At 33.1% G+C, this 27,979-nt stretch overlaps 3 protein-coding genes across 11 annotated transcripts; all 3 read left to right on the plus strand.

The window, feature by feature from the left end:
- The first annotated feature begins 5,768 nt into the window (after nucleotides 1-5,768).
- Nucleotides 5,769-11,171, plus strand: LOC7477413 (allantoinase). Of its 2 annotated transcripts, none has more exons than XM_024598582.2 (15): nucleotides 5,769-6,001; nucleotides 6,088-6,184; nucleotides 6,281-6,401; nucleotides 6,627-6,700; nucleotides 7,062-7,138; nucleotides 7,388-7,424; nucleotides 7,496-7,581; nucleotides 7,963-8,022; nucleotides 8,212-8,354; nucleotides 8,853-8,979; nucleotides 9,249-9,404; nucleotides 9,484-9,594; nucleotides 10,296-10,406; nucleotides 10,551-10,649; nucleotides 10,890-11,171. In XM_024598582.2, exons 1-15 carry the CDS (start codon nucleotides 5,915-5,917, stop codon nucleotides 10,998-11,000), a joined length of 1,497 nt encoding a protein of 498 aa, XP_024454350.2. In that variant the 5' UTR covers nucleotides 5,769-5,914; the 3' UTR covers nucleotides 11,001-11,171. The 2 variants fall into 2 exon arrangements, with proteins under 2 accessions (XP_024454350.2, XP_002305806.4); XM_002305770.4 differs by having other exon boundaries at nucleotides 5,771-6,001; nucleotides 10,880-11,171.
- A 794-nt stretch (nucleotides 11,172-11,965) lies between these two features.
- LOC7477412 (uncharacterized) lies at nucleotides 11,966-17,495 on the plus strand. 5 transcript variants are annotated; one of them, XM_052452623.1, is made up of 6 exons: nucleotides 11,966-12,557; nucleotides 13,423-14,410; nucleotides 14,500-15,024; nucleotides 15,203-15,664; nucleotides 15,797-16,016; nucleotides 16,283-17,495. In XM_052452623.1, the coding sequence occupies exons 1-6, from the start codon at nucleotides 12,073-12,075 to the stop codon at nucleotides 16,336-16,338; spliced, it is 2,736 nt and encodes a 911-aa protein (XP_052308583.1). In that variant the 5' UTR covers nucleotides 11,966-12,072; the 3' UTR covers nucleotides 16,339-17,495. The 5 variants fall into 5 exon arrangements, with proteins under 5 accessions (XP_052308583.1, XP_052308584.1, XP_024454271.2 ...); XM_052452624.1 differs by having other exon boundaries at nucleotides 16,330-17,495; XM_024598503.2 differs by having other exon boundaries at nucleotides 16,348-17,495.
- Nucleotides 17,496-20,903: 3,408 nt separating this feature from the next.
- On the plus strand, nucleotides 20,904-27,945 carry LOC7477411 (putative nuclear RNA export factor SDE5). Of its 4 annotated transcripts, none has more exons than XM_024598506.2 (12): nucleotides 20,910-21,183; nucleotides 22,639-23,218; nucleotides 23,600-23,625; nucleotides 24,421-24,477; nucleotides 24,722-24,795; nucleotides 24,951-25,189; nucleotides 26,159-26,256; nucleotides 26,557-26,613; nucleotides 26,965-27,032; nucleotides 27,164-27,270; nucleotides 27,352-27,437; nucleotides 27,683-27,945. In XM_024598506.2, the coding sequence occupies exons 2-12, from the start codon at nucleotides 22,648-22,650 to the stop codon at nucleotides 27,794-27,796; spliced, it is 1,497 nt and encodes a 498-aa protein (XP_024454274.2). In that variant the 5' UTR covers nucleotides 20,910-21,183; nucleotides 22,639-22,647; the 3' UTR covers nucleotides 27,797-27,945. The 4 variants fall into 4 exon arrangements, 3 of the variants coding, with proteins under 3 accessions (XP_024454274.2, XP_002305804.4, XP_024454273.2); XM_002305768.4 differs by having other exon boundaries at nucleotides 20,911-21,183; nucleotides 24,421-24,498; XM_024598505.2 differs by lacking the exon at nucleotides 20,910-21,183 and adding an exon at nucleotides 21,757-22,132 and having other exon boundaries at nucleotides 24,421-24,498.
- Nucleotides 27,946-27,979: the final 34 nt, after the last annotated feature.

The raw sequence follows: 27,979 nt of genomic DNA on the forward strand, positions 1-27,979 counted from the left end.
AAAATAAAAATATATATTATTTTAATATATTTTTAAGCTAAAAACATTTTAACCTATAATTTTTATTATACTTTCAAAGATAATTTTTTAAAAAACAATATAAAATATAAAAAATATTCTAGCAAAATATTAAATATTATCATAAATATTGACACTAGCATTTAATAAGAATTTTTTAATTATTTATAATTTTACTATTATTTTTTATTTAATTACTAAAATATTCTTATATTAAATATAAAGCTGAAAATGTATATTTTAGAGAGAGAAAGGAAAAGATTGCGACTTGGATGCTTGTTGAGCGTGGAGGGAGTAGTGAGCAGAGAAAAATAGAGGCAGACGATAGCAAAAGCATTTCTTGAAGACAAAGCTCTCTCTTTCTCCTTCTTCTACCAAGAACATTTTAAAGCTTTCAACTTTCTCTGTCAAACCTCCGCATCCACATTTTCTCATTCTTTATTGCCTGCCCATATGACACCATATTTATTTTCTAATAAAAATTATAATTGGTAGGTGGGTGCTAGATAAGAGTTTTATCCTCTCTTTTTTTTTCTTGATCTGGATTTTCTCCCGTTAAATATAGCCTAAATCAGATTTTGAGAGACGTCTTTCTCTTTCAAGCTCTCAATGGTGTCTACAAGAGTCAAATCCAATGGAGTGGAGTTGATACCCAAGATTTTTGCTTTACGCCTGGCAATATAGAAGGAGTTGGGAATTTGGGATTTCACAGTGAGAAAGAAAGGGAAGAAATCAAGTGACGACGAAGCCTGCAGTCCTTCATGGGTATGCTTTTGGGTTAGGGTTTGAGAGGATCAGACAGCGAAGATCGAATTGGGGTGGCAGTAAAGAGTGGGGTTAGGGTTAGGGTTAGGGTTTTGTAAAGAGAAATTGCTTGGGCTTTCAACTAGTCCATTGTTGGGAATAAGTTTTTTGATTAATCCATATAGGTATGCATATGGGTTACTCATTTCCCAGCCTCAAGATTTTATTCAAAAATGTCGAAAAATCTTCACAGCTCGTTTAAGTTTTTAACAAGATGAAAACCCAGATTTTTTTTCCAAGGAATTTGGTGTTTAGAAAGAGAGAGAAAATGATTCATGTAAAAGAAAGAAATCATCTTTCGAAGAGAGAGATCATATTGTTTTTTGATTGATTTTGTTTTATTATTATCTTGTAAGATTTGAAATTTTTTATTGATTTGCAATCAAAACTGTAATTTTTAAAAAATTCAGTAAATAAATATAATTGAAGTTATAGATTCAACCCAGCTAGTGGATGATATATGTATATTGAATAAATCAGTACATTAAAATAATTTAAAATATAAAAAAATTAATTTTTTTATTTTTTTAAAAAATATAAATATAACCACGTTTCAAAACGCAAAATTAATTTTATGGATGAAAATATTATAAATATTTAGTGTGATCCTTCAAAAAATAAGAACGTGTGAAATGTCTGTATTTCGAATCAAACTTATGATTAATCTATCTATGCATGCATTTTATGTTATCAAAAAAGAAATTAAAACACCTACATGCCAGTGTGCTCAACTACAGTAAAACTTTAATCATGAAAAAAAATCTTCAAATTCACTTTAAGTTTATTGCATTTCTTCAATTTAATTCATCGACTTGTCCCTCACTGTACTCACGAGAAACTCCTTGCCAATATCATTAAACACCACATAGCAGGTAAATTTTAAAACTTTCTAACCTATCTTTTTATATATATGGTTAAAATTTTTAATTAAATTGTGTGAAAATTTTCTTAGTAATAGACAAAAATACGGTTTGGTTTTAAAAAAATTTAAAGATAATATTTTAAAACAACATTACTATAACAATGTATTCGATCGATTTGAGTTTCATGGCGTAACTTGTCAAACTCGCAATCTAGATCATGGATTCTATTAGGTTTAATAAAAAAAATTCTTAAGCTATTTTTTATATAATTATATGATAATAAAAAAAGATACTAGTAAAATCAAGCATCAATCTAATAACGATATATTTGTTTGAAACCATAATAACTTCATAGAAAAAAAACCAAAATAAATTATGAAGTTCAATTCTCAGTCAACTCAAGTTAACTTACCAAACCTGCGATTTGACTCGTGGACTTCATTGGAGTTAATTTTTTTATGGAATCATTACTTAATTATACGACAACAAAAATAAATGTTTGTAAAATTGAGCACCATTCAAATATCATGATGCTTGTATAAGACAACAATAAATTTATAAAAAAACAAATCAAAATAAATTATAAAGATCAACTCAAAATCAATCAAATATTAAATGATGAAATTAATAAAAAATTAATAAAAAAAATTCAATGTTAAACGATGAAATTAAAAAAACACATAATAAATAAATAAAAATCAATAATAATAATAATAATAATAATTAAAAAAAAGTTCAGCTATGAAAGTTTGAGAGGCGTAACATGTCTAGGTCTTAAAAAAAAACTCAAACAAGTGGGCCTGGAAAGCTAAATCTGCGTGCATGAGCCTTTTTTGAATTAATGTTTATTTTTTTTTAGAAAATGTAACAAACAACGCATCATTTGTAAGAGCAAACAAACATATTGTTTCTTATTCATCTTCAGCTAGTTCAACTATTCAAAAAAGGCTAGGATTCCGACTTGTTTAAAATAAAATCCATTTTCAGTATTTTATGGTATGAAAACATCTAAGAAACACCCTATATACTTCAATAAGCCTATTTGTGACATTAAATTAGCACAAACCCACTTAAAAATAAAAATTAACTCGAATTCAAAAAATCTATAGGCCTTAATCTACCTTTCTAATTTATGATTAAGGCTTAAAACGACGTTAATGGAATTCTCCTTACCGAATAGAACTCGTTATCATTAAGATTAATTTTTTTTATTGTTGGAACATAATCAACCAATGACAATATCTCTCCTTCTCTTCTTTGGTGTTTTTTGATATATTTTTTTTTCCTTTTGACTTATATGTGAACAAGATGAAGTTTTGGACAAAAAATAAAGCTTGAAAAATCCTATGGGCTATTTTCTTAGAAAAAGCGTTGGATGAACATTAAAAAAAGTTTTTTTTTATCTAGTTATCAACTTTGATTCCCTTATTTTTAAATTTTTAAAAGATAATCAAATCAAATTACTTTTTTAAAATAGAACATCAAACCCAGTATCATAATATTTTTTGACACCGTGACAATGTTGTAAAAAGAAAATCTAAATAGATTATCAAGCTCATTTCCCTGTTAATATAATCTGTAATGATATAATTAAAAAAAAAAGTTTGATGACAAGAAAAAAATGGCAAAAAAACAAAAAAAAAACACTATAGAAACAGTAATAGAAAAGAAAAAACCATTATTTTTGCTTCAGTGTCAATTTTGATCTCTTTATTCTTAATTTTTCATAAACAATCAACCCAGCCTTTTTTTTTTTTGCGAAATCAAGTATTAATCTAATGTCATAATATTTTTTGACATCATAATAATCTGATAAAAATCAAACAAAAATATAATATAAAGTTCAATTCATAATCAATACAATGTATAAAATAAAATAAAAATATAGATAAAAAAAAGAAAAAATATTGTTTCAATCCATAATATTTTATGTATTTGAGAATAATATCTACTCCACACCTTTTAGTCTTTTATTATGGCTAATTATTTACAATTTATTCGATTTAAATGAAATAGTGATAAAATGCGAAAAATATAAGATAAATCCCCCCCCCCCCCCCCCCCCCCCCCTGTAAGCTTACCATTTCTTTAATTCTCCCCCTCAATGTGCGAGATTCGTTGATGTGAAGTCAAAATAATTTTGAATCATTCTAACTTTATCAATGGATTATTTGCACACGTGGAAAGGCTAATTATTTTTTCTTAAATTATCATGTTCCCATTTTTCCAATGATAAGTTTTATGATACAAGTTTTATAATTTATATTTTGGTTTTAGTAGAATAATTATTATATTATTAAATAAATTACATGAAGAAAGAATAGCCATCAATGAATTATAATTAGGCACAAAACTCTGACCAATTAGCAATTTATTTTGATACAAAGTACCAAAAACTAAGAATTGAAAATAAAATTATAAACTTTTGACAGAGTTAATTATAAGTTGGATTTGTAAAGATAAAGAGAGTTAGGGTTGAAACTCTGCAAAGCCGACCTTGATCCTAGATCATGTTAGATTTTATTTTAAATTATCCACTTGAATAAATTTGGGTGATGTGGTTAAATCCGGCTAAAATCTATTATTTTTTTATTTTTATTTAAAATAATATATATATTTTTATTTAAAAAAAAATCATTTTAGACTTAGATAAAAGAACTCAAATCAGTTTATTAACTCCAGACTGACCCATGCAACCCAAGTCATGGGTTAAGCCTCGTAAATAGAAGTGAGAGCCCATAACTGCCACGAGAAGCTAGCTTAAATATGTAGTTTGATATTATAATAATAATAATTTTTTAAAATATTTTTATTTAAAAATATATTGAAATAATATTTTTTTTTATTTTTTTGAATTCTTTTTATATTAGTACATCAAAATAATTTAAAAATAAATTTAAAATAAATTTTCTTTTAAAAATGCTTTCCAAACAAGAAAAAAACGGGGACTAATAAGTTGGCCTCCCAACAAAAACTATAGAGCAAGTTGGTATTCAAAACAAAATAATAACAAGAGAGTAAACACAAAACTCAAAAGTTATTAAGGCTTCGTTTATTTGCTGGAAAATAATTTCTTTTTGGAAAGTGAATTATTTTTCGATGTTTGGTAGTGTAATGAAAAATAAGTTGAAAAACATTTTCCAGTATTTGGTTATGTCATGGAAAATAAGCTGGAAAATAACTTATTAATGTTTTATTTTTTTTAAGTTTATTAAAATAATGAGGAATAAATCTTACAAATTAAAAAGTTGAATGAGAATGAAATTGAAAAAAATATAATTTTATAAATTATCTCAAATAAAATAAATAATAATCAAAATAATAGAGATCAAATCTAAAAAATAAAAAATTGAAAGATGAAGAAATTATAATAATAATAATTAATATTTCATAAATTATTTCAAATAAAATAAGTAATAATCAAAAGAATAAGGATCAAATTTGATAAATAACAAATTTCAATTAAAAAATAATAAGGGAAAAGCAAATAATAATTATAAAAATAGGACCAAAATTAATATAAAAATTAAATTCTAAGGGATGAAATTGAAAAACAAATATTCAAAACAAAATATATATAATAATAAAAAATTTGAGGATCAAATTTGATATAATCAGTAAATAATATGATATTTTTAAATTTTTCACAACTTCCGGAAAGTATTTTCCATCCAAAATAAAAGAAAAACACTTTCCTGAAAATAAAGTCAAAATTTTTTTTAACTGAAAAATATTTTTCATTGATTGAATAATGTTTTTCATTAACTAATTTTTTTAATGATAAATAAATATAAAAAAATTTAAAAACTAATTTCTTAAAAATAACTTTTCATAAAACATATCATAAATAAAACACAGAGTGCGAGCAAGAGCAAGTTAAGCCCACACTAGTCTTGCCGCAGGCAGGCAGGATTGGAAAAACAAAACACCAAAAGACAGTTATTTTGTCCTAGCTAGCAGGCCAGAGGCCCACTCTATTGTCTTCATTCATATCCACGTGTCATCTTCCTATTAGCTTTAATAGGAATCCGATCTCTTTTCCACTGTCAGGGGAACCGAGTAGAAGAGAAAACACAACAAAGCAACAAATCAAAAGTTGATCTGCGCCGCACGTGATTGGTCATCACTAACCAAACGCCCTCTAATCTTTCCATTTCCTTTTGCTCCCCAGTGTAATAAAGCCATGCTAATAAGAATAAGAAAGCCATAGAGAAAGAAGGAAAAAGGATATGGACTATCTTCAATTGCGAGTCTTACCTCTACTAGCACTGCTCGCTTCTCTTATCTACTTCTTCTACTTTCAGGATTCTCCCACGGTAAGTTCACTTACAGTGATGAAGATGGACTGGCCATACATAGTTGCAGAGATGAAGTTTTTTTTTACTGAAATGTTGGTTTGCAGCTCTTTGAAAGAAGTGATTGTAGCCTCTTTCCTTATAATCATTACTGGATTATTAGTAAGCGTATTGTGACACCTCATGGAGTTATTTCTGGTGCAGGTTTGTTTTAATAAATAACGATTCCTTTTTTCTTTCTGGGATTATAAAATTTTGTTACAAGCTTCTTGACAACTTTTTTTTTTTTTGTGAAAGCAGTGGAGGTAAAGGAAGAGAAAATCGTGTCTATAATTAAGGAAGAGGATTGGCATGGTAATTTGAAAAAGGGGCAAATAATTGATTATGGAGAAGCTGTTGTCATGCCTGGCTTGATTGATGTGTAAGAAATAGGAATCTGATTGCCCTGAAGCTTCTTCATTTTGAGATAATATGATCAATTTGAAATGAATATTTGAAAAATGATTGATTATAATAATTGTTGACAGAATACTTCGGCCATGAAGTCTAGTTTGTTAATTTCGCATCAGCTTAGCAGTATCTTATTTGAGTATTAAAGTATATATGAATAAGTGATGAAATAACGACTTTGGTATGATTGCATCAGGCATGCACATCTTAATGATCCGGGAAGAACTGAATGGGAGGGGTTTCCTTCTGGGACTAGAGCAGCTGCTGCTGGTACTCTCTTTTGCTTGTTAGAATATACTGAATTTGAATTTTCTTATACAAATGTTGTGATCCTCACTGATGTTTGTCAAGAGAAGATGCCTTTTTTTTTTTCAATATCCCAAATTCTGCATGGTCTAGACTTCTTAAGAATCTCACACAATGTTTATAAATTGTGGCATGGGATGTCAATGGACATCCAGAATCGTATTTCGTTTTTTTTTTTGCCTGCTTCTTATGGTCAGTTCATCTTCATGCAGTTTGAAACCTTCTGAATTTTATTGTAATGGGATCTTTTATGCCATTTTTTTTTTTCAATTATCTCCTCTGCTTCATTGTATGCACTAAGCTTGGCACTACTATCCATTTACAGGTGGTATTACAACATTGATTGACATGCCTTTGAATAATTTTCCCGCAACTGTTTCTGCAGAAACTCTAAAACTCAAGGTATAAAGTTAAGGGTTGGATTATTATTTTAATATCATCGAGTAATATCAGTGCTTTCAGTTGCAAAGATTAAGCTGCAATCTTATTCTGCTCTTTGATTTTCCTACACTACTAGGGAGATTCTCATTCAAGTCCAATTATCCTTGCTTTTTCTTGGGTTATGAAGTTTCGGGTTTTTTTTTCCTAAATGAGGATATAGTTTACCAACTCCTGGGTTTTGTCCTCATGTTTTTGACATGCATGTGATAGATTGACGCTGCAGAGAAGAACATCTACGTTGATGTTGGTATGCTCCTAAAACCTCATCTCAGTTTAAAAATGTTTCAAGGACCTGTTTCTAAGCTCTAATATCACTAGGTTTTTGGGGAGGTCTTGTTCCTGAAAATGCATTCGATGCAAATTCTCTAGAAGCCCTCCTAAGTGCCGGTGCTCTTGGTTTGAAGGTAGGGAAGCATCTTAGGATTTTTATCTGTGATCATTTCTTACGAGCTTTCACTGAACAATATTTCTATGCATTGCAAGATGTTTGCTGCTCGAATTTGAAATCATGTAGTGGTATTCTCCCATGCAAACATGCTCTCAGCATATATTTTTGGAACTATTTAATAAGTGGCGTGCACTTATCTGCTGCTACAGATACAAGTGATGCCATATCAGTGAGGGATTTGATGGATTTCGTCCTTTGTTATCAGCTTGCAGTTTTACTAGATGCCAAATCAATTTTTAGATCCTTTGTTTACTATGCCCATGCCCATGCACGTGTATTTTCTGTTGTTTTCATTCATCGAATTATATATAACTACTTTCCTGTTCTTGTTTTGCAGTCTTTCATGTGTCCTTCGGGGATCAATGACTTCCCAATGACCAATTCCAGTCATATCAAGGTTGGGTTCTTGATTCATGGTTTAGCCTCTCTTATAACAAATTTGATCCGGTCAAATAAAATTGTGTTTGGGGTTTGGAACCTATTAGTTCAAATCAATGCTGCATATCTGTTTATATTATCTCCATTCTTTCAGCAATATTAGATTCTATTTGATGCGTATTAAGCTTTTTGTGTTTTGCCTCCATAGGAGGGACTATCTATACTGGCAAAGTACAGAAGACCTTTACTTGTACATGCAGAGATTCCCCAAGATTCTGAAAGCCACTTAGAAAACGGTGAAAATGACCCTCGATCTTATTCAACATACCTTAAGACAAGGCCACCATCATGGTATGATATTGCTGATGACTTCTTTTTCTGAAGAAGTGAGCGACATATGAAGCTATATTTTACTTATCTACACTTAGCTTGTGGATCTAAATGATTGCAGTTTCTTTTTTTAGTTGGGCATATGGCTAAAACTTTTTGACTTATGAAATAGCATAGAGTTATGCCTTTTCAGATAGTGTCATAATATTATGGCCAATTTTTACTTATTCTGTTTGATGTATGCTGTCCTAGATGAGACATTGGAAAAGCTAGAAGTTACATATACTTTCATATTTTCAGAAGGCCGAGTTATTCTGTCATTCAGTGAACTATCAACATTTTCATATATTTTATTATCAATCTGGATTCAAGATCCTGCTTTTCATCTACATGTTATCAAGAAACAGGTTCCCTGTGGCATCTTCATATGAGCTCATTGTACATGTTTGGCTGGCACTTGGCATGATTTCTATATATGTCTGCACATATAAGTAGTGACAATATACATTCCTTAACCAGGGAGGAGGCAGCGATTAGAGAGCTCTTGACAGTGTCCAAGGACACTAGGATCGGTGGTCCTGCCGAAGGAGCTCATCTTCATGTTGTTCATTTGTCCGATGCAGGTTCCTCCCTCCAGCTTCTAAAGGTATCATATAATTTTCCTTGTACGGATTGCATGTGCATGTGCATAGAAATAGAGCCTTGTTGGGGGAGGGATGGGAATGATGCTTGGTACTACTGCACTGCTGGTGGAATTTAGATACAAGTTGAATATATCCAAATTTAATCAAATCAAATCAAATTGCATGTTTTGACCTAGGGTCATCGTTTCCCTTTTAGTTGTGTTAAAACAGTTTTATGTCCTTGATAATTGCACATATTTTTTATGATGTCTTTTTCTGTGCTTTTATACAGGAAGCAAAAAGTAATGGTGACAGCGTAACTGTTGAGACATGTCCCCATTACCTAGCCTTTTCGGCAGAAGAGATTAAGGATGGAGACACTTGTTTTAAATGTGCTCCACCAATCCGTGACGCAGCTAATAAAGAAAGATTATGGACGGCTCTATTGGTACTTACAGATTCCAGGATGATATGTTGCCTTTTCTCTTCACATCACTTGTCTATGCATGATTTGAATTCTATTTCAGGAAGGTGACATCGACATGTTAAGTTCTGATCATTCACCATCAGTTCCTGATCTTAAACTCTTCGATGAAGGTAACTTTTTGAAGGCTTGGGGTGGCATATCTTCTTTGCAGGTTGGTCTTTCTTTTATTACCAACTCATATAACTGTTTTATTTCTACAATGCCAATACACGTGAAACTCTACTGGTTAACATCCTCGAGATGCAATCTTGTAGTTATACAGAATATTGTCTTACAATGTGCCCGTTTAGAATTTCAACGAGTTGGCTTGTCATCATTGAAACTGGAAATAGTAATATGGTGGACTTGGATTACAGGTTATTGAAGAAGGTTCAAATTCAGAATTTTTGGCTCACTCTTCATGCAGATTTTTGTCCATAAGAACATTCTAATCACCATGAACATTTTATTGCAAATTATATTTCAGATTGAATTAAAGGCAAATATGGAAAAAAGAAGATTAACAAATGGCAGCTCACTTGGTTTACATTCTTGTGCATGAAAAAGAGCTAACCTCTTCCTTGTACACACATCCAAGGATCCCATCATCTCTTGTTGGGCAGTAACTTTTTCTAGCACCTGTGAAGTGAAAGATTTTCCGATGGCTTTAGACAATTTCTGGCCTAAACAGACAGCAACTCAAACACTTGCAGTAACCATCACCGGAAAAAAAAAACCATGTCAATTGTTAGGAACTTAGGATCATAATTTAACCAATGGAAAAGAGAAAGAAATTGTTGTCTATAATAGATATGTTTGCCAATTGGCTATCATTTAAGAAACTCATAGGCGTTTTCTTGAGAGCATCTGCAGTTTGTTCTTCCTGTGACATGGTCACATGGACGGCAATATGGTGTCACTCTGGAACAGCTGGCTTTGTGGTGGAGTGAAAGGCCTGCCAAGCTTGCTGGGCAGGATTTGAAGGTAAAGCTTTTCTCTTTCCTACAACTTAACAATGGCAGATGTCAAGGCAAGAAAATAAGAAAAAAAAAACCCAGAGCAAACACATGAGAAAGATCGTAACATTGTTTACATTAATATCACCTGAAGCTGAACTTCATTTCGCAGGGGGCCATTGCAGTAGGAAACCATGCAGACATTACGGTATGGGAGCCAAATGTGGAGTTTGAGCTCAACAATGATCTTCCTGTTTACCTTAAACATCCTGTATGCCGTCCGATTTCTCCACCCTCCTTTCTGATACATTGAACTAATGCTGCTTGTTCTAAATAGTAGTTTTTAGTAAAACGTTTACCATCAAAGGGATATTTCAAAGTGTATGGTTGCAGTAGGAAGTTTGCATGCCAAATTGTCAATGATCTAATGAACTTTGCCTAATCACCACAGTAAAATGATTTTACTGTCGAAACCACTAATCACACTTGTGCTGTGCACAGAGTATCTCAGCCTACATGGGAAGCAAACTTTCTGGAAAAGTTATGTCAACATTTGTCAGAGGAAACCTGGTCTACAAAGAGGGAAAGCACGCTCCTGCTGCTTGTGGTGCTCCTATCTTAGCTACATAATGGGATAAATAAGAACAGGAAGCCCTGTAGTTTAATTTCCAAATTTTCTCTCCAAGAGGCCTTTTTTATTTATTTGGATTTCAATTTTGAATTTCCTAGCTTCCTAATCTCTTCAAAATGTTGTTCATTTCCCACTCAAGTACTATCAAGGTGTCTTAGTAGCTGTCTGGTGCAATTTGCAGTCCAATTTCATAAACCATATCTGGCACTCTTAACTTTTGTGCTTGGATGTGAATACCGTGCTCACAACCTGCCAAGAAAGAATGTGAATACTCCATTGGAGCCGTGTGTATATATAATTGTGGGAATAAAATTGCAGGTTTTTTTTTTTGAATTCTAAATGGAAATTTAAAGGTATTATTAAAGGATGGATACTCTCAAGATGCTGGAGTTTTAGCCATATATCCTACAAGTCCTTTTCAATTTTCCTTTCATAATTTTCTCTGAAACCGTTCGTGAAAGATTTGATAATGTTGTATACGTTAAGGTCATAAAAAAGAGCTAAAAAACAAAAGCCAAATAGCACTTAAAATAAATAAATAAATAAATAAACGGATACAAGTTGTTTTTGAGAATACAGATAAAATTAGAAAAATACAGAAAACGAAAGACGAAAATAATATCAAAGGGTCCCTAATTAATTCAAAGTTTTATATATAATTATTAAATTAGTTTATATTTTTTTAATTAAATTAAAAAAATATTGATCATATTAAATTTTTTTAATTTGATAGAATTTTTAGTAACATTATTTGCCGGATAAAACTTAACCATATTAATATTTTATATATAAAAAAATCAAAATTCTGTTATTGTAACAAAAATAATAAATTTAGATTGATTCTGCGGTTAATTCATCGGATCAGTTTGGATGAAGAAAAAAAAAAGATATCTAATAATTTATAGCGCGAATGTGATACGACATATGGTTCTAAACGAAGTTGTGCCACGTCATCATCAGTTCCTACCGTTAGTTTCAGTAGTTTCTTAACTGAAAATGAAAAGGATAAGCTGATGCCAAACAGCCCATCCCTTTCCTTCTCTCCCTCAAAAATCTTCCATTAATGGAACTCTCCAATCACTTCATATCCATTAAAAAATCCCCGATTCTCTTCTTCACCACCAAACCACCCTTCTCCACCAAAGCCCTAACAAAACCCTTTGATTCACACTCACCGAAACTCACTTCTCCAGCTCACTCACTCCAACTCGAAACCCTTAAAATCCTAGAATGGAGTTCCCTCTGTAACCAACTCACTCCCTTCACTTCAACTTCGATGGGCCAATCGATCACTCGAAACGCAAAAATCCCAATTGGCAAGAGCAAAGAAGAGAGCCAGAAGCTTCTAGACCAGACTGCAGCTGCATTGGCTGTGATGGAATCTGGACCGTTGGATTTTTCAGGGATTGAGGATATAACGCGTATTCTGGATTCTGCTGTTTCGGGGACCTTGCTTACGGTTGGAGAATTATGTGCTGTGAGAAGGACGTTGAGAGCTGCTAGAGCTGTGTTGGAGAGGTTAAAAGATAGTGGAGATTGCTCGGAGAGGTATGATTGGCTTTCGGATCTCATTTTTCATTATTGTTAAATAACACTTAACTCGAAAGCTTAGGTCTAAGGGCAGTGGCTTAACTGTGCTAAATCTAAGCCGTGTGCTATTCATGCGCGTGTGAGGTCCACTGCAAATGAAGGACATGGACGGCTTTGATTAGTGGCCCTGTGGTTGTGATGTTTTGGAGTATGAAAAGGATTGCGATGCGTGTTTTTGATAATGGTTGTGGTTTGGTATATGATCAATGCGGATGGAATAAATGCATGAAGGTCTATAATTTTGGAATAATTCTTGTTGGTTGTTTTGTTGATATATTGACAACATGCTCATGTTTGCTTATATGTAGAAGTTGGTGCACTCAAGTAGTACTTTATTGTTAGACCACCTTTTGGTTTGTGCTTTTGGAGGAAGATGCAAGTCTTCTAAAGTATTTGGAAAGGATATGTAGAAGACATTGAGTAGGTTTTGGATAAACATGGATCACTAATTTAAAAGAATGGTTTAGGGAAAAACTTATGACGATGATTTACTTTCAGATAATGTCGTTCAACCTTTTCAGGATGATACATAGGATCATGTATTCTTTTCAAGGCATCTAAAGCTTTGAAGGTCTTAATGTGAACTTGTTCTATGTGTAAGAAATATCTGGTGCATCTTTCGATAGGTCACAATTTGGAGAGAGTGGCATAAATCATATACTATTGCTGGATTCTCATATTTCAGTAAGGGCCAAAAAAGAATATTTATTTCAAGGTACTGTTGCAATAAGGGTCCATGTTACATTTTTTTAATCTTTAATGGAACTTGAAAAGGAACCTTCAAGCATTGAATTCCACTGTATGACAAAGTTTTCTTGGACAGGATCTCATCGATCTTGTTGTCTTTGAATAGGTATGCTCCACTGCTTGAAATACTTCAGAATTGCAGTTTTCAAATAGAGTTGGAGAAGAAAGTTGGATTTTGCATAGACTGCAATCTTTCAAAAATCCTTGATAGGGCCAGTGAAGATTTGGAGATCATTAGGTCTGAAAGGAAGAGAAACATGGAAAATCTGGATAGGCTGTTGAAGGGAATATCAGCTCGGATTTTTCAAGCTGGGGGTATCGACAAACCTTTGGTAACGAAGCGCCGCTCCCGGTTGTGTGTGGGAGTCAGGGCTTCTCACAGATATTTGATTCCAGATGGTGTTGTTTTAAATGTTAGCAGTTCTGGTGTAACATACTTTATGGAGCCTGGTGAGGCAGTTGAATTGAATAACTTGGAAGTCATGCTTTCAGACTCTGAGAAAGCTGAGGAAATAGCCATTTTGAGCTTGCTTACATCTGAAATAGCAGAATCAGCAAGGGACATAAAATATATGTTGGATGGAATTATAGAAGTTGATCTTTCTTTTGCTAGAGCTGCTTATGCTTACTGGATGAATGGGGTCCGTCCAATATGGACTTCAGAGGGATGTGGAGGCATTTCTTCCAGTGGAGGAGATTATTTATTATCAATAGATATTGAAGGTATACGACACCCATTGCTCAATGGGACATCTAGAAAACGCCTGTCCAATATTCTTGGATCCAACTCTTTGAATTCCATGGAGGTGGATGAGGATAGCATGCTAGATACCGGAAAACCTTCCAAAAATGTATCTGAATTTCCTGTGCCAATAAACATTAAAGTGGAATGTGGAACCAGAGTGGTTGTGATATCAGGACCAAACACTGGAGGGAAAACTGCTTCAATGAAAACTCTAGGTGTGGCATCTCTCATGTCAAAGGCTGGTTTATATTTGCCTGCTAAAAACACCCCAAAGCTTCCATGGTTTGATTTTGTTCTAGCAGATATTGGGGACCACCAGGTAAAAGTTACTCTTGTTTTATGGGAGGTATGTACTGAGTTCTATTGATTGGTTTACTTAACTCTGACTCTGGTTATCTTTTATCGAAGTCTCTGGAACAAAATCTCTCAACTTTTAGCGGGCACATATCACGGATTTGTAAGATCTTGGAAGTGGCTTCAAATGAATCACTTGTCCTCGTTGATGAAATTTGTAGTGGAACTGATCCTTCTGAGGGAGTGGCACTTTCAACCAGTATCTTGCATTATCTGAGAGATCATGTTAACTTAGCTGTTGTGACAACTCATTATGCTGATTTAAGTCTCCTGAAAGATAAGGATAGTCGATTTGAGAATGCAGCCATGGAATTTTCTCTTGAAACATTACAACCTACGTATCAGATACTCTGGGGGTGTACTGGTGATTCAAATGCATTAAGCATTGCTAAATCAATTGGTTTTGACAGTAATATAATTGAACGAGCACGGAAGTGGGTGGAGAAGTTAGTTCCTGAAAAGCAGCAAGAGCGAAGTGGCATGCTGTATCAATCATTGTTGGAGGAAAGAAACAGATTGGAAGCTCAGGCCAGGAAAGGTGCATCTCTTCATACAGAAATTATGGAGCTTTACCATGAGGTAGAATTTAGAAGAACTAGATGAGCACAACAGCATCTGATTTTTTTTCTATCCTCTTTTATAATTCTTCCTGTTGCATGTGTTCTTTTTCTTATTATTATTTTCTTAACTTCGTTTATTGATGTTATGATTTCTTTGTTTTCTCCCCCTCTATTTCCACCCAATTCCACTGATCAAGATTCAAGCTGAATCTGAAGACCTTGATGGGCGTGTAAAAGCTCTCATGGCAAAGGAAACCCAACTGGTCCAACTGGAACTGAAGGCTGCAAACTCGCAGATTGAAACTGTGGTGCAGAATGTTGAAACTCAGCTCAGAAAAGCCAGTCCAGATCAGTTCAATTCACTGATTAAGAAATCAGAATCTGCAATTGCATCTATTGTTGAAGCTCACTGCTCAAGTGACAGTCTTCCTGCCAGTGAAACAGATACGAGCTCATATACCCCACAACTTGGGGAGCAAGTTCTTGTAAAGAGACTTGGAAACAAGTTAGCTACTGTAGTTGAAGCACCTCGTGATGATGAGACAGTCTTAGTTCAATATGGTAAAATAAGAGTTCGAATGAAGAAAAGTGACATTAGAGCAATTAAAAGTGATAAAAAAAGCAAAGCAACCATTTTGGTCCCTAGTTTGAAGAGACAGGTATGCATGGTACACGGCCCTGAAGAAGTTTCACTGGTTTCAGATACAGCAGGCATTCCTGTCTATCTTTGCTTCTATATCTTCTGGGATTCCTTAAGTTAGTTGTTCTTATCATTCTGGTGTGAATTATAGGTAAAGCAGAGTTTTTCAGAGCTCAACAAAGATGAGGAGGTTTCTCATGGCCCACGAGTGCAGACATCAAAGAACACTGTGGATCTGCGAGGCATGCGAGTGGAAGAAGCTGCTCAGCACCTCAACATGGCCATATCTGCAAGAGAGCCGCTCTCAGTTATTTTTGTTGTGCATGGCATGGGCACTGGAGCTGTTAAGGAGGGCGCACTGGAGGTACTAGGTAAGCATCCACGTGTTGCCAAATATGAACCAGAAAGTCCAATGAATTTTGGTTGTACAGTTGCTTATATCAAGTGATTAATTTTACTTCTACTCGCAAATCTTTTCATAAGCATGAAGTTGCCTTCTCTTCTTCCATTGCATTCTATATTCAAACAAGAAATGAGTTATAGGAATACTTAAAAACTTCATTATCATCTATTGAATAAGTTCTATTAAAACTGAAATATAGATGCCATATTAATGTGGTCATGTTGATTCCATCAGGTGAGCTTAGACTGAAACACTTAAAACTTTCTATGCTAATAACGCAGTCATGTTGATTCCATCAGGTGAGCTTAAACCGGCACACACTTAAAATTTTCTATGCTGAGGAAACCAACCTTGTGACCTTAGCCAGTTAGGCGGAATGTCCTCTTGTTGGTGAATATTGTTCTTTTCATCCTGGTATGACCGTTGCTGCACTAAAACTAGGCCAGCCAATACCACCACCAATTTCACCTCCACTGACAACTTCTCTCCCCCCTGCTGCACCATTACAAAGGCCAATATCAATTCCAAGGTTGCCACTAGCTTGTCCAACACCGAAATTGCCACCACCTCCCCATGACCATGTTTCTTGAAGATCCAGGCTATCAGGTTTGCGAGTTCCTTGATCCTTGTCCGTGAGAACCCTATTGGCAGAAAGGAGTCCAAATCCTAGAATTAGAATCAATTAGGCTAAGCAAAGATAGTTTAGACACTACTATTTTTTGGATTATTTTCATGCTTTGAATGACTTTTAGCAGGCATGGAGGCAAACTGCTTAATTTATAGGGTGCAAATCGATAGTGTATGGTGCATGGTTTTCTTGTTTGAGGGTAAAAAGGCTTGAAGAATGGTATTGGTTGAGTAAAATTTGCAAGAAAAGAGATGGTTTTCTGCAACTTTGTTCTTGAAATTGGGAATGTGAGCAGATTTGAAGCTATTATTGAAACTGCACCTTTTTCTATCAGCGAGATTGTTAGATGCAATCTCCAGGTGGATAAACATGCAGGAGTAAAGGAGGCTACATAACTGTGATCCAAAAATCTCTTGCAATGTTTTGCAAAAAAATTTGGTGCAGGGCACAATACTTTTTTAGCGCTTAGGGATATTAATATAAAAACTCATCTGAGATTCTGAGCACCTCATTACATTGGCTTATAGACATCACAGAGTTACTAACCATTATGGTAGCTGAATCAAAAAGGCCAACTCATTTGATGCACATTCAAATGGAATATCATGCTAGATTTATTCTCAATCCCCGGTAAATCTTTTTCTTCTTCTTTTTTTTACTTTGGATTTCATAATTCTTGCATTTTCTTTTCATACAAGATCTATGAACTTTTACCACCATCTTTGCGTGCATTAATGCTACTATAAGCCGTTATATTTTGAGGTTACTGTCCTGTTATTATACAAGTGAAACCTATATGATTATCTCTTGGCGTGAAATTAAATTTCAAAGCACCATAACACGGGCACCATTCATTTTTAAAATCTTAAACACAATAACGACTGTGAAAGTGGAATCCAAATAACAATCAAAGCTCGACAAAGGCTAGATTTTTTTTTCTACGCTAAGAATGGAGATAAAGTAGGAGTTGTCCACAAAGCATTCAACAAATCTCCAGGGAAATAAAAACAGGCAAAAAGCATTTTGTGAGGCAGTGCCGAAAACCCCAGCAGCCCTTGGAACGAAGCTTATCAGCAGGAGTCCTGCAGTGGATGATTGCATTTAGTATGGATGATTTCAATTAATATGCAAGTTATGTCAATAAACAGCAACAAATCGAGGAAGAATCATGAGCAGGAACTATGCTAATCAGCTGCCAGCAACAATGAGAATAGGCAACGAAGAAAAGCATATGAAAAACATAACAAAAAGCAGGCCATCAAGATTGGAGGAAGAAGGGGGGAAATCAAGACTGTGGATTATATTGTGACCTTGTAATTTGCAGCTAAGGTGTGCCCAGGCGAACAGGTGCGTCAAAAAACTTTCTGCAAAGGTTGTGTGTCCTTTTTTTTTGTGAAGCTGACAGTGTTGTGCATGAAAAAAGGCAGCCAAGGAAGGTGTAGTGCAGTTTAATCAAAGGATGTTCAATAACACAACATTGCAAAGATTAGGATATTTTTCTTTCATATAAAAAAAACAAATTTATTTTTGTAAAATTGAGCACTAGCCCAATATCAGGATATTTTTTCAAGATTAGAATAATCTTATAGATTATAAATCAGAACAATAATGAAGCTTAATCTCAAATAAGCATGATATGAAGGGACTAAGTTAAAAAATAAAAAATAAGAATAAGAGGACTGAAAAAAAAAATCATCGTGTGAATCCATAGTAACTCAAAAAGGGATCAACAATAAAAATTAGAGTTCTCTTAGTTTTCTTCTTAAAACCATTAAGGTTGACAAAGTTATAATTTATATATAGAAGGGGAAAAAATATAAGATTTACAAAGTTCAATTATATAAAACAATATTAATATGATGATTAGTTATACTTAAATGAAATTATTAGATAAAAATTAAATTGTAACTATAAAGATACTAGCTAGAAAAGAGGACGAAGAAGAAGATTTCTTTTCAAATTAAAGAGAAAAAGGCTTTGAAAGTTGTTAAGGATAGAATAAATGGCTAGGATATCTTTTAGGACGATTGGATTCCATCAAAGCACTTACAATTGACTCGTTAACAAGATTTAGTCATATCTAAATTCAAAGGTATCATATTAGGATCTTTCAAATGTGAGTTTGAATTTGTTTGATTTTTTTTTATTTAAGTATTAGTCAAGTAGAATTCCTAAATTATGAAAAAAATTAGTTTTTAATTTTAAGCTTTGGAGGTGAGCAAACTGATGCGGAATTGTCCCTAAAATTGCTAATTTGAGGTCTCGAAGAAAAGTTTGCAACTTGACCCAACAAGAACCTTACCTTAAAGAACCAAAGTTATATGCAATTGATCACCCCACCTTACGTCTACAATAAGACGTGAATGAAAAGTATAAATCACAACGAAATTGATCAATAATTTGACGAGCTTGCAAGTTTAATTAATAATTTAATATGAGAATCACTCAATCACACAAAGAGAAATAAACACACAATATATGACAACTTTTAGATAAAATTCATCAATATATTGTCGTACCTTCTTAAACAATGCTTTCATAACATGTTTTTTTCTATTGTCATCAAGTCTAACCCCTTCATTAACAAGTAAAGAAATCAAATCTAGTAGAGTTAAACCATAAACTATTTAAAATGGTGAATAATTTTTTCAATTTAATAGATTAGGACATAACAATTTCTTTTGTAACATATTAAACAAAAATCATAAATGCTCAATATACTAACTTAAATTATTACTATGAATATCATCAAAGTAATCAACAACAAAACTATCTATGAATGCACATAATATATGAGTCGTCAATATCATTAAATTACCATGTGCAATAGTACGACTAAACAACATGAAAAACCATTTAAATAATTCATATTTAGTCTTATAATTATTTTTTCTTTAATCCCCTTTTTTACATTTTAATTTGATAATAATCAATTTTCAAATCAGTCTTATAAGATCCATACAACTCATTAAGAATATAATCTAGTATAGTAATAGGATGTCTATACTTTACCTTTCTATTGTTGATTGCATTCTTTATCAATGGCAAACCACTATGGATCTCATCAAGAAATACAAAGCAAAATCCGGACAACAACTTCGATCATTTATTAGAAAGTCTTACCAAACTTTAATTGCCCTAAAATTTAAACCCAAGATAAAAGAATATATCTGAAAATATTTTATAAAATTTTAGCTTCATCCAATAGTTAAATATGAAATTACCCTCACCATGAGGGTAAGGTTTTTCAACCAACTTTTCTTTCTCTTTTTTTATATCAATTTTTATTTAATAAAGTCCTTAATAAATTCCCATCATCCATTTAATAGTTAATTTACCTTATTTTATTTTCAAATACCTTTTGATATTTCAGGTTTGTTATAGAACAATCACAAAATAGTAAGTGTCATGTACTTATAGACAAGTTGATATCTACAAAGAAATGGGTTAAATTTAAACTCCTAAAACTAACCAAGGCTATATTATGAATTAAAAAATAAAGATTCGTATAGAATATCTGATTTGTAATTTTAAATAACAAGTTATTTAATAATAAAGATATTTTCCAGTAATTTGTGCATCAACTAGACTAGATTTCTCTATTAATGATCTTAAAAATAGCACACCTCATACCAATATAGTGTAAAGGTTCAAAAATTAAGAAGATGACAAGCTTGTTTTCAATTATCAAACTAACCTTTCGATGTTATATAGTTAAACTCAACTTAATTTATATGGTTAATATAAAAAACTCAGAATAAAAAATTTAATTCTAGTCATGTTTCTAATTGAATTAGATAAAATATTAATTTAATAAAATGTAGTTGATTCAATTATTGATTTAATTATTTGATTAAATTTGAACTTATTTGTTTTTGTATTTTAAAAACGTTTTTTTAAAAAAATGAATTTTATTTATTTATTTATTTGTTTTAAATTAATATTTTTTTGATATTTTCAAATAATTTTAATATGCTGATATCAAAAATAATTTTTAAAAATTAAATAAATATTATTTTAATACATTTTCAAATAAAATACAATCTAAACGCCATTTCCACCCATCTCATTCTATCACTGACCACAATATATATATATATATATATCTTTCAGCTATGATTATAACGGTAGCACCTATGCCAAGCTGTCAAAATCAAATTTAATTTTGATAAAAAGGCCCGAAACAACTTGTAAGAGAAGGCGAACGGATAGCAGGAAACAAATAAAAAGAAGAAGAAGAAGAAGAAGACGCGTCAATAAAATAGCAAGAGAATCAAAACCTAACTCAGTGACTGACTCTACCTTTCAGCAAAGCAATTGAGCGCCAAAAGGCAATCATTTTGTTTTTACTCAGAATAAATAAATAAATAAACAGTATTTAATCAATAATAACATAAATTTTCCATTTCTCTTTGTATATAAAAACCAAACCATACACAAACCGCCAACCTCCCAAAGCCAATAGCCATACCTCCCTCTACAAGTTTTCACCGCCAGAACCTCCCTGGTGAGTTACTCCAGTTCTTTTTCTTTAGAAAGTAGAAACCTTCATTGGGTTTAAGTTGTTGATTTTGTAAAAATGGTTTCTTTTGGGGAAAGTAAGTGTTTTTTCTTTTTTTTCTGTTGGAATTTGAATTTTTGTTGGCTTGTGAATGTATATTTAAATGCTTTTGATCAGATTTAATTATCTTATTAGCCAAAGACTGGTTCTTGGATATAAAGTGTGAATCTTTAGATTGTTCGATGCATAATTTTATTGTAATCCGATCTTGGATTATTCATTTTGGGGAAATGGGGTTTCTTTTTGCTGGTTTGTTGTCAGTTCTTCGTTCCTTTTCATTGCTTCAATACTTTTTTTGGCACGAGTTTAAGGTAATGCATGATGATGTTATGATTTGAATGTTTTTTTAATTGTATTTTTAGTAAATACATTAAAATAATATATATTTGATAAAAGCAAAAAAAAAAATATATTTTTTAAAAAAACATGGCGTGAACGCGTAAACAAACAGGGTTTGCTTTGAAAGTTGAATTCCTAGGCATAGCCTCTGGAATGCCCTTCCTTTATACTTTTTTTTAATCTATTATTATTGGCTTCTTTTAGTTCCAATAATGTGGATCTTGTTTAGTTAGTTCATATGAATTTAATCTTGTATGATTGCGATTTTTCCTTAAGTGTTTCAGGTCCTTAAGAAACTATAACAAACTGGAAATGTTTCCCATGCATATGTTTATTTCTGTTGGAACTCAAATCCAGTTCTATTTTAAATTTAATAGCTTTGAAATTAAGATTTGATTACTTTAATAGAGAGGCCAGTTATTGAATATAAATTATAGATCTTTTGATTGGTTTCACTACTTCTGCTGCATCTTGATTGCAATTTGCTTGGTCATTGACATTTTGTTGAACATATCGACTGCATTATTTGGGGGACGGTTTTTTATCCAGGGAAAAGGTTTGCTTCTCTCTCGACGAGTCCTTTTTGTCAGTATAATAGTTTTTTCTATGTGTTATGGAGCATTTTTCTCCCAAACCTATTCTTTATGATGACTCACCCTCGTTAACTGCCTTTCTGCAAGTAGTATCATCATTTTGATTGCTTTGTTTGATTTTAGTATTTTTTTTTTTGTTCTTTCCTTGTTGTCCCATATGAATTCAATGCCTTGCAATTATTTTTGTTATTGCTTAGATGTTTGGTGAAAAAACATTCATGGGTGTATGCGAATGGGAAGTCAGCATGTCTTGCCCGTAGTAAGCATGTGAGGTGGGTTTGCATTTTACTGAATTAAGTGTCAGACATTTTTTTTTCCTCTTTCTGGTGTATGTATGTGCTGATTTGGTGAGGGATATCGCTCAATTCCTCTCAGATATGGTTTGTGTGGATATTTAAATGATCTCCTTGTTCCAGTAAAAAAATCTGAATTGTGCATTGAATGTTTTCTTTCATCTTTCTTTTAATAGTGTATTGAAATGGAAGTATCTGCTTCAAACATTTTGAAATGCGATGATGAGGAAAAGGCTTTGAAGGGCTTGCTTGAAGCATTTGGTGCTGAATTTTCTCTTGAACAAATAGCTTCTGCTTACTGCAAAGCAGGCCGAAATGCAGATTTTTCTGTTCAAATCCTGCTAGATATGGAGGGAAGTTCCCCTACCTCTTCAAGTCATTCATCCATTGGAGAGGCAATGGAGAATCAAAAATCTTCTGAGTCATCCAATGATTATATTCCGAAGAAGAAGTGTGATGCAAATGAAAAGTTCAAAACTGTAAAGCAAAAATGGCATCCGGTATCAGGAGGAACTGTTTCAAGTGTTCTCGGTAAAAGTTACATTACATCCATGCCAGTGGCCAATAGCTCTTGTGTGGCAACCAAACCATTGAAATTGGATGCACAGGAGTTCCCGATGTCTGAACTTTGGGGAGAAGAACCCAAACAAACCCAATCAAAGCATGACCATATGCACAAGGATATGGAAGATTTTTTATTCAACATGCTAGGAGATGGCTTCCAGCTGGAAAGGGGCGTGATTCAACAAGTTCTTGGTAAACAATGCTTGAAATCTTTACGATCTGTTGTGGTTGCTTCTTGTCCTCTCTGTCAATCATATTGATGTGAAACATGTTCCCTAATAAAGAGAATCTAAGATTGGCTGTTTCATAATTTCTACCTTGAAAAAATATCTTGAATGAGTGGAATCTGTTTTAACTTGATGAAATTTTCTATAGTAAAATATGAGATCTACTCTTTATGATTATGTAACCTATTCTGTATAATTTCATAATTTACATAAAGATTTAGTAAAATAAAAAATTAAATCTGACATGGGATGCAGGATTAGTTCTTGATGGATTTCATCCTGCATCACTAAATGTAAATGAACTAACTAGCAAGATCTCTAATCAGGTTTTATGTTGAATGTGCAGATGCATGTGGATATGATATGGAAAAGGTATGCATGATCAAGGACTAGTTTGATTTTTTACCAAATCCCTCTTTTCTACCAATACAGTCACAATTTTTTTCAAAACCAGATCTTGACTGCACTTGTTGCTAGTTAATTCAAGTTGCTTTTAAAGGCCAGACATGCTTTGGGTTGGCATTTCTTGCTTGCCAAGAATCAGAATTAGATACTTTTGGCAGTTCAGCACTATATATTAGTTAACTGAGAGGACTAAAAGGCATCATTGACTCATGGTGACATAGAACAGAGGCCTTCAGAAAGTAGGGTAGAGTTTTGAGCCACAAGGCTTGGGCTTTAGTATGTTGAATTTGTGATTACATCCTGAAATCTTCAATAAACCCTAAAATTTGTGCAACTATTTAAGTGTTTTGCTATTTCAGACTTATAAGCCATTCTTTTAGTATGCTATCATGCCCACAAGTACGGCTACCTTATGAAAGTTTTATGTAATTTTGAGGATCTTTATAGGGAGGGCATTATAAGGTGGAATGTATCTGGAAATACCCAACGTTTCTCAAACTAACTACGTGAGTGTTACCAGCATAATCATGCTACAGCTTTGTTTCTGTTTAGTAGGATGTCTCTACCGGTGAAGTTTGCTCTTCCTCTATGGATTGATGTTTGAACATATCTGATGAACAAGGGTTAACCTTTTATAGTTAATGTGCCCAATGAAGTATTCATTAAGATACTGCATGTTTTAGTTTTGTTCTCAATTGATATGAATTTATCATCTACATTAGTAAGCACTTATGAATTTTCCTTTCTTTTTGCACCTTTCAGAGCATGGAGGAACTACTCAATCTGTCAGGAGTGATTTCGGACAAAAGTAACAAATATGTAGGTAGTTCCACTGGAAAGGTTAGCATGTTTAGAAAACTAATCTGTTATTGGAGATCATTGTACGTCGCATTTGATTTATATTTTACAGTGAAACTGCTAGTTGGTATTTGTTTTTAGTTAACTTGAGACTTTGAGAAATTAAGCGAAGTCAATTGTTGAAATTAAGGGTTTTTCTCCAATTTAAGGGCAGTAACAACATTCTTAATATATATCCTTTTCCTCTTGCAATATTGTCTTACAGTTCACAGATGTACAGTCAAATTATGGAAGACCTTCATGTAAAAAAAATTTGCAATCGATGAGTTCCCATGGAGGGTATGATACTTGTAAATTTCTAGCAAGTTAAATAGTTAGCTTTTATTAAGCTATAGGCTACTTTCTGTATAAATAGGGAAAGACAGCTTATCCTTATGATTATTTTACATCATAATACATTTTTGTTTCTTGTATTTTCACTACTGTGCAAACAGAATTTCAAATGCAAATCGGGGAGAATTACCTGGGCTGGGGAAAGAGAGAAACAACCTCCAGAATGAAGTTTTGACTGCACTTTTTAGTGCTGCTGAGAGATCTGAGGAGTTATCTAGAAGAAAAACAAAGGCTGAACGGAGGTCGATAGTATATGGAGAGCCGGTGGCTGAACCTCTAACAGACTTTACCTTAGAGAACAAGGCTGATTCAGTGTACTCCCAGCAAGATTATGACAAAGGTAAGGAACTCTTTTGAAAGGAACTTCATTAACCAAGTAATTTTTTTTTTTTTTAAAAAGAAATTTAGTAGGCTTCGATGCCTTAGTAGCTCATTCGCAAGAAATTTGGGACTTGGAGTTCATATTTTGGCTTTTATGGACTAGATTTCATTTTGCTGCAGCTACATTTCTTTTTCATTCATCGAGAGCCGAGCAACACATTAGATCTGGTTTTGCTAGTCTCCTTCAACCAAAATAGAAAAAAACAAAGAAACTGAAACATTCTTGTATAAATTTGGGAACTTACGATTTCCTTTCATATATGTTCACTGTAGCTTGAGTTAGAACTGTTTGATGGCCTGTTTATATTGTTTCCATCTGGGATATGGGATTAATGCGCTGATTCAGTGACAAGCACCATTCTTGCTTTCATATTTTATGGTGAATTGCCTTCTAAAATCTGAAAAGTGCTGTTGCTTGATGGTATCTAAGGGATGTGTCGAGCAAGAAGTTTATGGCAGGTTTTTTTCTGGTTGCTCTGGAATGTCATAAATAAATGGTCATGCCTGCCCATTCCTGAGCCTAACATGGCAGCTTGTGATTCATGTTGCAAAATGAATCTGTTTTTTTCTTTTCTTGAAATATCACATTCTCAAATATCAATATGATGCACTTTGAAGAGGTCTCATTCACCACTGATACATTTTACTCTTTTCATCAGAAGAAACAATCTATGATGTTTATATGTTACCATGCTGGGGTTAGTAATAATCTATTTGACTAGTAATAAACTGCTTATGGGCTGCTTCACTGGCTGCAAAAACTGTGTCTGATCATGTCGTGTGGAGCTTCATGGTTTTTGGGAAAGCATGTGTGAACTCTATGGACTAGGTTTTTTGTTAAAAAAAATGTTGTTTTGTATATGGGCTAATTGAGTTTGTTGACTTTTTTCTGGTTGTCTATTTTATACTCTTTCTTCATGCCAAGTAGTATCATCAGTTGAAGATAAGGATGGAGAGGATAGTTACCAGCTTCTTCGTAAAGCTTGGAAGGAGTATCGGGCTACAATGAATGAATATTACAAAGCTGTAGGTTACTAATTATTATTATTATGCTGCAAATACTATAGTGGCCTTTATACCTGTATGTGTAAATTTTCATTTCCGGCCGGTTAATGAAGGGAATCATTTTTTTGTTGTTGTGATTCTATAACAATTTTTTATGATTTTTAGTAACTTGATAAAAAATATTTGCCCAGGTAAATTTATAGCTACAGGCTTTTGCAATTTAATTGCCAGACTGGCTTTTTGCATAAGAAATCTACAATATGGTTTGTATCAATTGCCTTTTTTGTCTGGTCATGATAAAATATGAATGTCCCTTGTCAGGGTGGTGATGCATTTGCCAAAGGAGATTATGAGCGAGCAAACAAACTTATGGATGAGGTATGGTTTCTGACTGTTGTCACAAAGAAGAAATCTGTTCATAAATCATGTTTTTGTTTGCACTGGCAACATGATCAGCACTTGAGATACAGATAAGATTTTTTTTGTCTTGGATGATTACCAAGTAGTTGAACACAAGATCAAAACTAAATTGTGTCCGGTTGATATAGCTGGTCAACATAAGTATTGGTAGTATAATAGTCAAAATGAAAATGCTTACAAGTGGAACTGTCGTGTATGTATTTAAGCTGTGGGGTTTAACGGGATCTCAGTTATATCAATTTCAATTGTTAGGAGGCCACTGTTGGATAAAATAAGAAGTTTAGTTGTAAATGTCCTTGGTATTTGCAGGGACTTTTTTTTCGTGACAAGGCTCACGAGGTAGATGAAGAATCTACTCAGAAGATTTTTGAAAGCAAGTTAGTGACTATTATTATTATTTTTTTCTCCATTTCTTGTAGTGTCTCTTTGGTTTTTCTATTCCCTTTGCGTTGTAAATCTGTGTTCTTTCATTACTTTTTTCTAATCTCTTGGAAGCATTCATGAGCAGAAATGTTGAGACACAAGACGAGATGTTGCTTGATCTACATGAATATGGCACGAAAGATGCAATACGCTCCTTGAGGAGTAACCTTCTCTTACTTTCAGGCATCCCATGTAAGCTATCATTGTGTTTTCTTTTCCCCTCATAATTTTCCCTCGTCATGTATCTTATCCGGATATATTTTTTTCCATCAGCTTTCAAGTACCTCAAAGTCATCATCGAGTCGAACAAGGAAGACGTTACGAAAAGGGATGTGACGAAAGGGGCTCGTAGAAGATTGGTAAGACTGCCTTAATTTAACCTTGGTCTTTTCTGTTAAGGATTCATTGAGGCTGAGATATTAGTGTGAAAAGAGTCTTTTGTTTGAGAGATTGAACCAAAAACGATACTTACGCCCACCAATGGGTGCTTAACTCAGCGGTAGTTCCCTGAAGGAGAGGGAGCTGAATCTCTTATTCAAGTTTTACTTATCATCCCAGGACCGAAAACAAAATCTATAGCTTCTTCCTCCCTTTTCTTTTGCAGATCATGAAGCTATTAGAGAAGGAATCAATCGAGTGGACTGAAGGAGATATTGGAACAATACTAATTCAACTGGATAATATCAACCCAAAGCGCTTGAGTTTCGCCAAAAAATAGTATGCAGCATGGAATCAATTTGGTTTCTTGAGAAGCAGCCACCATTTTTTGTGAGGATGACAATAACTTGATCATTTGTTGACAAGTTATCAAAACGTTGACCATGCTAACGTTAAAAAGGAAGGAATGAGGAAATTTTTTTTGATGAATTCCTTGAAGTATTTTTAGCAATTGTTTTCTGTA

The sequence above is a fragment of the Populus trichocarpa genome, chromosome 4, assembly GCF_000002775.5.
Source record: "Populus trichocarpa isolate Nisqually-1 chromosome 4, P.trichocarpa_v4.1, whole genome shotgun sequence".
Classification (NCBI taxonomy): domain Eukaryota; kingdom Viridiplantae; phylum Streptophyta; class Magnoliopsida; order Malpighiales; family Salicaceae; genus Populus; species Populus trichocarpa.

What these genes read in the sequence shown, in the direction of transcription:
- LOC7477413 (XM_002305770.4), top strand. Translation starts at nt 5,915, where the DNA reads ATGGACTATCTTCAATTGCGAGTCTTACCTCTACTAGCACTGCTCGCT. An exon ending in CAGAAACTCTAAAACTCAAG is followed by an intron (nt 7,139 to 7,387) that starts GTATAAAGTTAA and finishes TGCATGTGATAG; the next exon opens with ATTGACGCTGCAGAGAAGAA. An exon ending in AAGACAAGGCCACCATCATG is followed by an intron (nt 8,355 to 8,852) that starts GTATGATATTGC and finishes TTCCTTAACCAG; the next exon opens with GGAGGAGGCAGCGATTAGAG.
- LOC7477412 (XM_024598502.2), top strand. Translation starts at nt 12,073, where the DNA reads ATGGAACTCTCCAATCACTTCATATCCATTAAAAAATCCCCGATTCTC. An exon ending in TTATGGAGCTTTACCATGAG is followed by an intron (nt 15,025 to 15,202) that starts GTAGAATTTAGA and finishes CCACTGATCAAG; the next exon opens with ATTCAAGCTGAATCTGAAGA. An exon ending in TCCCTAGTTTGAAGAGACAG is followed by an intron (nt 15,665 to 15,796) that starts GTATGCATGGTA and finishes TGTGAATTATAG; the next exon opens with GTAAAGCAGAGTTTTTCAGA.
- LOC7477411 (XM_002305768.4), top strand. Translation starts at nt 22,648, where the DNA reads ATGGAAGTATCTGCTTCAAACATTTTGAAATGCGATGATGAGGAAAAG. An exon ending in GTGGATATGATATGGAAAAG is followed by an intron (nt 23,626 to 24,420) that starts GTATGCATGATC and finishes TGCACCTTTCAG; the next exon opens with AGCATGGAGGAACTACTCAA. An exon ending in AAGGGGCTCGTAGAAGATTG is followed by an intron (nt 27,438 to 27,682) that starts GTAAGACTGCCT and finishes TTTCTTTTGCAG; the next exon opens with ATCATGAAGCTATTAGAGAA.